The sequence below is a fragment of the Mustela nivalis genome, assembly GCF_964662115.1.
Source record: "Mustela nivalis genome assembly, chromosome: 1".
NCBI lineage: Eukaryota > Metazoa > Chordata > Mammalia > Carnivora > Mustelidae > Mustela > Mustela nivalis.
This window is the reverse complement of record NC_139020.1, coordinates 87,488,853-87,501,028: the sequence shown is the minus strand read 5'-3', so window position 1 is coordinate 87,501,028 and position 12,176 is coordinate 87,488,853. Positions and strand designations below refer to the sequence as shown.

General features: G+C 33.5%; 1 protein-coding gene across 1 annotated transcript in view; it reads left to right on the top strand.

The window, feature by feature from the left end:
- Positions 1-1,853, top strand: part of SI (sucrase-isomaltase) — a gene marked incomplete at both ends in the record, with an annotated part of 103,707 nt that extends 101,854 nt beyond the window's left edge. Inside the window, one exon of the mRNA XM_082738358.1 lies at positions 1,785-1,853. Within this exon, the coding sequence (XP_082594484.1) occupies positions 1,785-1,853 (69 nt within the window). The remainder of the gene's footprint in view (positions 1-1,784) is intronic.
- Positions 1,854-12,176: the final 10,323 nt, after the last annotated feature.

The window sequence follows — 12,176 nt, the reverse complement described above, 5'->3', positions numbered from 1 at the left end:
CAAGTATTATTTCAAGTTCATTTTAACCAGATGCTTGGTATAAAAACACATAATTTATGAAGAAAGTTCATTCCACATAATTTATAAAGAAAGTTCATTCCACTGCTTCCAAACATATTCACAAAGACTTTTAAGTATTAAGAAGGAATTTTTACAATATTTTATTACCTCATTGATTCCAAAAGTAGCTATTATTTTTAACTACCAGCAATTGAGCAGTTAATAAAACAAATACTTATGAGTACCTAGGGATTCAAACCTTTATAGATACATGCTAAAAGTAGAGAGTGGTCAGTTTCTTTCTTTATTCTGTTGGCCTTCTCCATCAGTGTGGGACTTATATGCAAATCTTGATTTAATTATTTTATTAATGCAATTTTTTAAAGATTTTATTTATTTATTTGACAGACAGAGATCACAAGTAGGTAGAGAGGCAGGCAGAGAGAGAGAGAGGAAAGTAGGCTCCCCTGAGCAGAGAGATGTGGGCAGAGAGATGTGGGGCTCAATCCCAGGACCCTGGGATCATGACCTGAACTGAAGGTAGAGGCTTTAACCCACTGAGCCATCCAGGCACCCCATTTTATTTTATTTTTTGAAAAGATTGTATTTACTTATTTGATAGAAGCAGAGCATGAGCAGGGGCGGGGAGTGGGGAGAGGGACAAGAAGACTTCCCACTGAGCAGGGACCCCCCCCCCCGATGGTGTCCTCAATCCCAGGACCCCCAGATCATGACCTGAGTGGAAGCCAGACACTTAGCTGACTGAGCCACCAGGCCCCTCTCTATCAATACAATTTTAAAAACATTTTCCTGGCAACAGTTAGGTTTTGTTGCCTCTTGTACAGGTATTAAAAGCTATCTGATGTACTTGTTCCTTTTTCACTTTTGATGTATTAAAAAGACTAGGTTAGGTTTTGGTGTAAGATAGATCAGTTTCAAATTTGGCAAATATACATTTTTTTTTTAAATTATTTAATTTTACCTTTTAAACTCTTCTACTATACAGTATTGGAAATAAATCCTAGAATGTTGTTTTTTAGTGAAGAATATGTTTTATAAAGCCACTAGGAGAGTACCTGGTTTTCAGTAAACAGTAAAGGAATGTGGATTGTCTTCCTCTTCTCTTGCATATTTGATGATTGAATCTAAATTTTCTGAGCTAAGACAGAAAAATCATGTGATGTGTTGGAGAAAAAGCAGTGGTAAGGTCTAATGAAATCATCATATCATAAAAATGTTACAGATGATTGGCTAGAGCTACTCAGTAACCTCCATAATTAGTCCCTACATAGTCTAATTGAGATTCTGTCCAGTGAAAGAAAGTAACACAACAGAACTGAAATTATTGTGCATCCTAAAGCATTTTGGGATTGACACAAAAGAAAGCATATTTCCAGTCTAATTTTTGTGTATAAATATGTCCTCATATTTGAGGGCTAGAAGCATAGAGATTTATGTAATAGAATTATAAATAATTCCATGTTTAAGAATAGGGAGAAAGAATACAACAATAGAAATCAAGATAATTAGTAAATAGTTTTAGTTTTTCACAGTCTTTTAACAACCACTCCACCTCTCTGGGATTTATTTTTATCTGTATTACGAGTGGGTTGGGTGAGATTATTACTGAAATAGTTGTGAACATTCTAAAATAAAAACTCATCAAAAAAAGAGAAACGAAACTTCTATTAGAGAAAATTTATACATGGAAATAGTCTTTGTTAAAAAAACAAAAAAAATCTTGCTCTGATTAAACAATAATTACCATTTTGCTTTCTTTTCAGATACTAAATATTAATCTGACAGTGAATGATGTTACTCTAGATCAACCAATACAAATCAGCTGGTCATGAAGATTATCATCAATTCCAGTTGTCAAAGGGATATTAACACCTGGATTTAAACTTCTCTGTACTTACAATTTTCCATTTTTGTTGGTTTCTTATATTGTATAAAATATGAACTTCATAAGATCTATCTAAACTTATCCCACAGTGTACAATAATACTAATACTAATTTTATTATGTTAATGTGTTCTGGATCTAATTTTTAACATATTTATTAGGATTTAAAGCATTCTAGTTACTTTGCTAAGTATCAGCCAAAACTGCAAACCAGTTACTAAATATATACATGTGTAACTAAGAGATAATTAAAACAGGTGTTTTTTTTAAATGAATCTTTTGTGTAATTGTATACAGTATTTTCTTCCAAGTTTAGTAAATTTAAGGCATATAGCAATACTTCTCATCAGATTTAATTACTTCTTAGTATGTACATTTAATTAAAAAAAAACAGAAAATAAACCGCATATAAGTATAGAAAGTGTACATTTCTCTTTATTTTCCAAAAATAAATTGTCCTAGTTTAAATTGCTGTAACAAATTGTCATAGACTGAGTAGCCTAGGCAATAAACATTTATTTCTCATTGTTCTTGAGGCTTGGAAGCCCTGAACAAGGTGCCAGCAGATTTGGTGTCTCGTAAGGACCCTCTTTCTGGTTTTGCAGATGGCCATTTTCTCTTTGTATCTTCACATGGTAAAAGGCAGAAAGAAAAGACACAAGCTCCATGTTGTCTCTTCTTACAGGCACTTATCCTGTTTATGGGCGTTTCAGTCTCATGACCTAATTACCTCCCAAATGTGTCTTCTTTAAGAGCTATCATACAAAAGATTAGAGGTCCAGCCAAAGAATTTTGGAGGGACTCAAGCATTCAGTCCATAACAGAAATCCAAATTTCTTTTTTAGCATTGTTTTATGTACTGGAGAAAAAAAAATTAGCTTTTATTCTATTTACTTGGTTAAATAAACCATTCTAGCACATTCATGTAGGTTGGAAGGCTCTAAATCATGTTCTAAAATAGTATCCATTTTTTTTTTTAACTCTAAGGTTTCTTCGAATTTACTTAAATAATTTACTTAAGTAATATCTGTAACTTGATATAATTCTTTTCTAATTAAAAATTTTAAAAATATCATAATGGAATTCTTAGGACAACTCATAACTCAGAATACAAGGACTGGTGAAACAATAATAAATATAATGATGGTTATTATTTTAAAAAAGACAAGAAATAATAGGTGTTGATGAAGTTGTGGAGAAAAGAGAATGCTTGTGCTCTATTGCTGGGAATGTAAATTGGTGTAGTCACTATGGAAAACAATATAGAGGTTCCTCAAAAAATTTTAAAATAAAACTACAATAAGACACAGCAGTTCTATTTGAATGGATCAAGAAGATGTGGTATATATACACAATGGAATACTGCTTATCTTTTTTTAAAAGACTTTATTTATTTGAGAGAGAGAGAGAGAGAATGAGAGAGAGCATAAGAGAGGTCAGCTGGAGAAGCAGATTCCCTGCGGAGCTGGGAGCCTGATGTGGGACTCGATCCTGGGACTCCAGAATCATGACCTGAGCCGAAGGCAGTCGCTTAACCAACTGAGCCACCCAGGTGCCCCTCTGCTTATTTATCTTAAGAAAACAAAAATATTAACTCATATATATATACATACTTCATGTTCATTGCAGCACTATTTACAATAGCCAGGATATGGAAACAATTTAAGTGTCAATTGATGGATGAATGGATAAAGAAATTGTGATATATATACACACCAAAGAATACTAGTCAACAATGAAAAAACAATGAAATCTTATTTGCCATTTTTTGGCAACACGGTCAGACCTCAAGGACATTATACTAAAAAAAAATTAATCATACAGAGAAAGACAAATATCATATAATTTCTTGCATGTGGACCTTAAAAAAAGCCAAACACACAAAAAAATTCATAGATATAGTGAGCAGATTGATGGTTGCCAGAGGTGGAGGGACAACTGGGGGGATGGGAGAAATTGGAAAGGAGGGTCAAAAGGTTAAAGAAGAGAAAAATGTTAGAATACTGTTATTATGGAATATTTAAGACAATTCATAACTCAGGTTACAAGGACTAAGGAAAACAACCATAACGATAATAATGGCAATAATAATAATAACATCAAAAAAAGTAAATTAAGTTTACTGGGAAGAAATAGAAATTGAGGAGAATTTAGAAACAGAATATAAATTATAAAATAAGGTGCTACCAAGGAATCCAGTCACCAAAGATGAGATTATAAATGAGCATAGCCATTTCTGAATGGCAATTAAGTAGTATTCAGTAAAATTAAATTTGTGTATCCCTTTCAACTCAGAGTTCCAACCCTGAGATACTTTTACAGAGGTGCACAAAGTGGTACAAGGTATTTGCTGCTTGTTGTTGAAAAAAAAAAAATCATTGACTGCTGTCAGCTTGGAGTTGTTTGGAGCTCTAAAAAATAAGCCATTATGTTTTTCTACTGAAAATAAACGTTTTCACAGATACCCAACCACAGTGGAGCAAGATAAAAACAAGACTACTCCATAATCATTTTTGAGGATAAGAAACAATAAAAATACTCTCTAAATCACAAAAATACCCAACACCTGCTTCTCAGGACAAATAAGAGTTATTATTTTTTCTTTTTTTTAAATCAATTGCTGCTGTAATCCTGTTCCAATCCTTCTACCTCCTAGAGAAAAAAAAAAAATGCAGTAATATAAAAGGCATCTCTTTTGACTGTGGTTAACAAAGAAGTGGAGATAGTGTCTGTCCTAGTAGAGTTCTCAGTGACGATACTCTCTAGGGATCCTTAGTCACCTTGTAAGAAGAAATTTTGAATGCGTGATGAAACCAGTAAAAATATGTCAGCTTTAAATATAAAACTAGCTTGTGTAATGTAACTATTACTACAGCAATTGTTCTCAATGTCATATTTCATATACGAGGGTGTGAAGGCTTCCAGGTATACATTTTAAGAGTGAATGATAAGTTACCTGTAACTGTTCACATAAAAATGAGATGCCTACACTTATCTCTCCTAAACAACCTGAGGCCATCTATGCTTCTGTTCTGTACCACTGCTGTTTCATCTTACAATATCCTCCACAGACACTAACTTTCTCTTGTCTGAACAAGGAGGAACCGATTTACTGTGGGACACTTTAGGATATCAAAACAACTTTTCCCACAATAGTTTTCTAATGCTTTGTAACAAATTATCACAAATCTAGCAGTTTAAAGGAATTCAGTTTTATAATTTCATAGTTTCCAAGAGTCAGGAGGTGGGTCCTGGCTTAGTTGGCTCCTTTGCTCAGGTCTCACAAAGCTGAAATCAAGAGGTTGGCTGCATTATGTTCTCATCCTGAGACTAGACTGAGAAAGAATTACTTCCAAGCTCACTTGGGTTGTTGGCAAAATTCATTTTCTTCCACCAGCAGGACTGAGGACCTGCTTTTTTTTTTTTTTTTCTTTTTTTTTGTGATGGCTGGCTACAGGCTACACTCAGCTTCTAGATATTACCCTCACTTCCCAGTGACCACCCACAGTTCCTTACTATGCATGCATCTTTTACATTGCCACTTAACTTAGTGCAGCAAGGAAAGTCTCTGGAGCAAGTCTGCTAGCAAAGGTGGGGTCTGTGTGACATACCATAATCAAGGAAATTATGTCTCATCCACTTGCCATAGTCCACTGATTAGAATAATTGACATGCCCTGTCCCTATCAAGGGTAGAAAATTACACAAAAGTGTGAACTCTAGAAAGTGATGTATGGAAGTCATCTGAAATTTTGCCTGCTACATTTCTAGATGTACCCATGTGCCAAACACAATGTTTTCAAACTAAGACAAGTAAGAATCCACTATGGATTTAAAAACCATGCACAGAAGACAGGTATGTCTATACTCAACAAACTATTATAAGCTTTATGATAATCAGTTAACAAGTATCTACTTAGTACTTCTTATACATAAAGCTGTATAAGACCTCATGTTGGCATTTGGAACCAAATTTCAGGTGAAGACAGAAACTTAACATGGACTGACAATCAGTTTTTCACTGATTAGAAAGCCAGCACATATCATAGACACTAAAAAAAAAAAAAAAAAAAAAAAAATGTTCAAAATGAGTATCCTGCAATTAAAAACTGTTTCACTGTGCTGTGAAGTGTGTAAACCTGGTGATTCACAGACCTGTACCCCTGGGGCTAATAATTCATTTTATGTTAATAAAAAAATAAAAAATTAAAAAAAACTGTTTCACAGAATATATCATATGTTCAAATTATGATTATTTATCTACTTAAAATAACTTTATTTGTTTAATGTTCTTGCTAGTGAGATAATACACAAAATACAGAGCAAAATACAGAGAATTATTAACGAATGATTTAGAAATGCAGCCCCCAACAGAGTACTGGCTTTTCTGCAAAGTCTTCTCCAGAAAGAGGAAGATTTAGCAGGCTAAGTCTTCTACCCTATCTTCATTTCATCCGTATTAGTTACAGTTTATGTGACTTATGCATTTGACTACCTAAGGAACATAAAATTGTGAGCCAAACAGATGAGTTTATTTTTTAATCTATTTTTTTTTAAACAGATGAGTTTAAATTCAGCTTCCAACATTTAATGGTGTGACATATAGTGGGTGGTATCTGCTGCATAATCTTGGCTATCTTTCTTGTTCTTAAGTAGTGACTAATGGTTGTGTTTCAAAACATACAAGTTATAAAGTAGAAACTATATGACATTCACTATTTTCCCTAGTGATTCACAAAATCAATGCTGTAAATCTGATTTAAGGGGCTAAGAAGATTAATTTGGTGTTTACATAAAGGAGACTTACTTTGTAGTAATCTGAAATAAAATAACCAATATATTTTAAAAAGCCTTATATTTGATATTTCAAATCCTTCTCCAGTCTATTATCTCCCCTCTACTCTTGTTCAAGTCCCCATCGTTTCTAATCTGGAAACAATTTTTTAGAGCTTCCTAAATATCTTTTCTTGCTTCTCCCCTTATCTCCTCCAATCTTTTCCAATTACCATACAATATAGTAAAAGTCTAAACTACAAATATAATTTTATTTTCTTGATCATACTTCTCCAGTGATTCCCTTCAAATAAAATTCAAAACTCTTACTGTTATATGCAAGGTTCCAACTGAAAGTTTAAAAGAATGTAAAAATCTACTAAAGAACAGACAAAGCTTTGGGGTGCCTGGATGGCTCCATGGGTTAAGCCTCTGCCTTCAGTTTAGGTCATAATCTTAGGGTCCTCGGACTGGGCTCTCTGCTCAGCCAGGAGCCTGCTTCCCTCTCCCTCTGCCTGCCTCTATGCCAACTTGTGATCTCTCCCTGTCAAATAAATACATAAAAAATATTTTTAAAAAACAGACAGAAATTAACTGTTTTGGAAAGAAATACCTTGTTTTTTATAAAGAAGTTTAATTTCAACTTAATCTCTCACACTCACTGTGTTTCTTCCTCCTTCACTACTTAGAATTCTGTTATTTTGTGCCTTATTCTCTTAACAAATTCCTGTTATGTTATAGTTAAGCTTCACTGTCAAATTAATGGGCATGATTTTCTACTCCTTGAAACAAAATTAATTCTCTCTTTCTCCATGTTCCCATAGCACTTCCTGTATTACGTTAATTTGAAATTGAAATTGGCTCCACACTGGGCAGGGAGATGGCTTGGGATTCTCTCTCTCCTTCTCCCTCTGCACCTCCCCATTCCACTCAATATCTTTCTCAAAAAAAAATAATAATAATAATTAAAAAAAATAATAAAATAAAAAATGGATAAAAGACTTTGGCAATGTTTCACCAAAGGGTGTATATGGATGGCAAAGAAGCACTTGTAAAGATGCCCAACATCATTAATCATTAGGGAAATGCAACCTTGACACACTTATTAAATAACAAAATTTAAAACTGACAACATCAAATACAGACAAGAATGAAGAGCAACCACAACTCTTAAACATTGGTGCTGAGAAGGCAAAATGGTATAGATACTTTGGAAAGCAGCTTGGGTTTTTTTTAAAAGTTAAGTGTTCACCTATCATGTGACCGAACAAACTCTTACTTATTTATCCAAGCTAAATTAAGACTTGTGTGCACAGGAAAGCCTATATGGAAATGTTACAGTGACTTTATTCATAATTGCCAAAGTCTGGAAAACACCCAAATATACCTCTACTATATGATACATAAATCAATTATGTGTACATTAAAAAAGACTCTTAACCTCACAAAACAAACTGAGGGTTGCTGGGGGGAGGGGGTTTGGGAGAAGAGGGTGGGATTATGGACATTGGGGAGGGTATGTGCTTTGGTGAGTGCTGTGAAGTGTGTAAACCTGGTGATTCACAGACCTGTACCCCTGGGGATAAAAATATATGTTTATAAAAAATAAAAATTAAAAAAAAAAAAAAAAGAAATCAATGACTAAGACTTGTAAAATCATGGAAGAAACTCTAATGCATTATATTAAGTATAGGAACTCAAACATATTCAAATTATTTAAAATTCATTTATTTGAAATTCTGCTAAAGCAAAGCTGAGACAGAGGACAGACCAGAGCTGTCAGGTACATGAGGAGGGGGGAGAGTTGATTTCAAAGAGACACAGGGAATTAATTTGGGGCAATGAATTTGTTCTATATCCTTATTTTTGCGACAGTTACATGGAGGTATATATTTCTGAGAAGTTGCAAACTGCATACTTAAAAATGTAGATTTTACTATAAAATTTAAAAACTCCATATACAAAAGTAAATATGTAATACAAACCCAAGTATATGAAGATACAAAAGCAGGCAAACCAATCAATTAGTAATAGAAGCCATGATAGTGCTAACCTTTGTAGGGATTGTGACCAGAAGGATATAAATGTGGTTTCTGGGTGCTGGTAATATTCTTTTGGTTGGGCAAATTTTAGTTCCAAAGGTGACTTAATTTTGTGGAAATTATTTTAGTTCTACATTTAGCTTTTTATTTGTATATATATATATATATATATATATATATATATATATATATATCTGTCAATAGTTAACTTTAAAAATTGAAGGACTTCACAGATGAGAAAATTAGAAACATGCTTGATGGTTTTGATTTAGTTCCTATATTTTATTTCTCTTTTAAAATTATTTATTTCTTTATTTAGAGATAGAGTGTGAGTAGGGGGAAGGGCAAAAGGAGAGGGTGAAGGAGAATCTCCAGCAGACTCCACAGTGAGCATGAAGACCCATGGGGCTCAGTTCTCACAACCCTGAGATCATGACCTGAGCCAAAATTGATTTGGACGCCCAACTGAGCTACCCAGAAGCCCCCCTGTATTTTATTTTTAAACAAGTCTGTCTCATATGAAAAAGGCTTGATCCATAAGTCTACATAACCAGAACTGTTATATCTAGAACAAGGATTATTTCCAAATATGTTGGTGTTTTCAGGTAATAGTCTTATGCTGGTCTCATCTATGACTCTTTGTCTTGATGATCTTATCCGTTCTTTCAGTTTCAGTATTCTCTCAATGATATCAACTATCATATCCTTTATCTCCCACACATTTTTCTGCTCAGTCCAAAACTCAAATTTGAATCTGCCTTTGGGGCATATTTTTTAATGCACTTTTATATAGTAATATGGCTTGAAAATAAAAAGCACATAACTTGTGAAATTTCTCTCTCAAATACCTGGCACTATTTACTCATTTCCCCTCCAAGCAATGTATTAGCTTTTTTATAAACTATTCTGGATAGTTTATATATACATATAAACACATTTGTTTATACACCCTTTTCCCACCTCCACCATATTTTAAGTTATACAAGTGGTCAGACTGGTAGGTACTTTGCTCTTCTCAAACTCACACAATTAAAATTTGAACACATAACATAAAACAGAAAGATGTTTACAGGACACAGAGCACATATATTCCCACATTTCTCCCCCAAAACACCCTTCCTAACTTTCTTTCATTGAATGGGTGACAATTCTTTTCTCAGATATTTGAAAACCTTGATGCCATTTTTTTTTTTTTTGTCTACAATCTCTTCCAACTCACCCCTCCAGCCTTGTCTGTTTTATTTTCCTTCTGTACTACAGTATTTGCCAGTCTTGTCCCTTCCTTTCTTTGCAATAACTGGCACCTAATGAAGATTCTCATCACCTCAAACTTTATATCATTAAAATACTTCTTTTGTAGTAGCTTTCAATCTCTCAACCCTATAACCTACCATGATCACCACCTCAGAAAAATTGTTCCCAAACTTAACTTTCATGTCTATTCTGAAAGATTTTTTGCAAACCAAGGGCAAACTAGGCATAGTAAGTTAAGGACTTTTTGAAGTCAAAATCCCTGTTTTTGGCATTGGTATTACACAATGATAGTTGTACGATCATAGGCTATCTTAATATTTAAAACTTTTACTTTGTATGAGATACTCATAAATCCTATTTTTTCTCCATTAATAATTAATAGGTATGTAATATCATCATCTTATTTTATAAATGAGGAAAGCAAGGAACAGAAAGTTAAATAACTTGCCCAATGTCATATATATACTATAAGTATTGGAGATAAAATCCATCTGACTCTAGATACCACACTCTATACCAATACATGGTATAGCCTCAGTTAACCTTACCAATTCTCATTTTCCTCTTTTACTCATGACTTGCATGTTCCAACTTCTCTCTATATTACTTGGTTTCAGTCCCAAAGGAAAACATGGTGTTGTCCATTGGTTTGTTCATCACCCCAACATCTTGTGATTAAAAAAAAAATAGTATCTCATGGTTTTATGAGCCTACATTGGGTGTGCCATGTGGTGCCCAGATATAGGTTGGAACATGAGTCATTTGAAGGCTTGATTGACTGGAAGTCCAAGATGACACCTTCACTTACCTGTGGTGTCTCATTGTTCTTCCTCAGGATGACTTATAATTCAGTTGCTTGGATTTCTTATGTGGAAGCTCAGAGCTTCAAGAGACAGGAAGTGATACAATTAGTAAAAACAGTCACAGACCAGATTTAAGGAGATGAAGGAATACAGTTTTTCCATGGAGGGGTGACAAATTCCATGGAGGTGGTAAGCTACCAGAATTGTGAGTTTTATATTCTTTCGTACAGCTTCTCCTTTCTGTTGTTTGCCTCATTGCTGGCATTGAAAATCTTCATTGCCTCTTAGTATTCCTTTTACTGGGATTTTTATTTAGGAGAAATTATATAGGCATTATATATATTAAATAATATATATATACATATATATATATGCAAGATAATTTGTATTCTAATTATCTATTTGTAATCTTCCTAAGTAATTTGATGTTGAAAACATGAGAATGATACACACACACAAAGTAAAAGAGACAACCATGTGGAAATTAAGTCTGAGCTGTGTAAATATTGTGCACATTTCTGTTTCCTCCTTCATACACAACATGAAATTAAGTCATATCTAATGTATTTTCCTCTGATTACTGGGACACTCAAATGGCTAGTCTTCATGTGACATAAATAGAAATAGCAGTTAGGAAAATGATAGATTAGGAAAAAATAGATGGAATTTTTAATAAGTAAAAAATGAGACAATGTTTTTTGTTTGCTTGCATAGATTTCAGAAAGTCATGCTAGGTGAGAAGAAATCCAAGAATAAGGAGGGGCAAACTAATCTGTATCATACTGTCCGTGGGGAACATAATATGTTTAACTTAGTCTATGTGAAGTTCATGTTTTCACTTACAACAAAGATGTAAGAGCAGATGGACACTCTGCACTGACAACTTTCCCTCGGAGTTCTTTTGGTTCAACTAGGTAGGAAATATGGAGACTCGTGTTTTGAGCAGGTGACAAATTGCAGAGGAGATTGAGGTGCTTTTGTATTTGGGTCATTTCAGTTTTTTATAGATGTATGTTTCAAAATTAATATTATTAATTATTATAATTAATTATCTTCTTTGATCACATACGTTCTGCTTTTCAATATACAACTCAGATTTCAGAGATTGATGTGATGAGCTAATCAATAAATAAATCCTCTTGTAATATCTCTTGAGAGCACATTTATTATCTTATGGTTACTGAGTACTATGGTTTATAGCTACTTATTGATGGTTTCATTTTTATATGCTCCAAAATACATCTTCAGTTTTCTCTCAAAATTTTTCTCCTTACATTTTCTCCTAGTGATGAACTGTTCCAAGTCCTTAATAAAGTTTGAACAATTTTTTGAAATGTGTTCTTTTATAAAATAATTTTCCTTCTGCTTCTTGTCTGATTTTATTGCTCCTTCTCACAGTC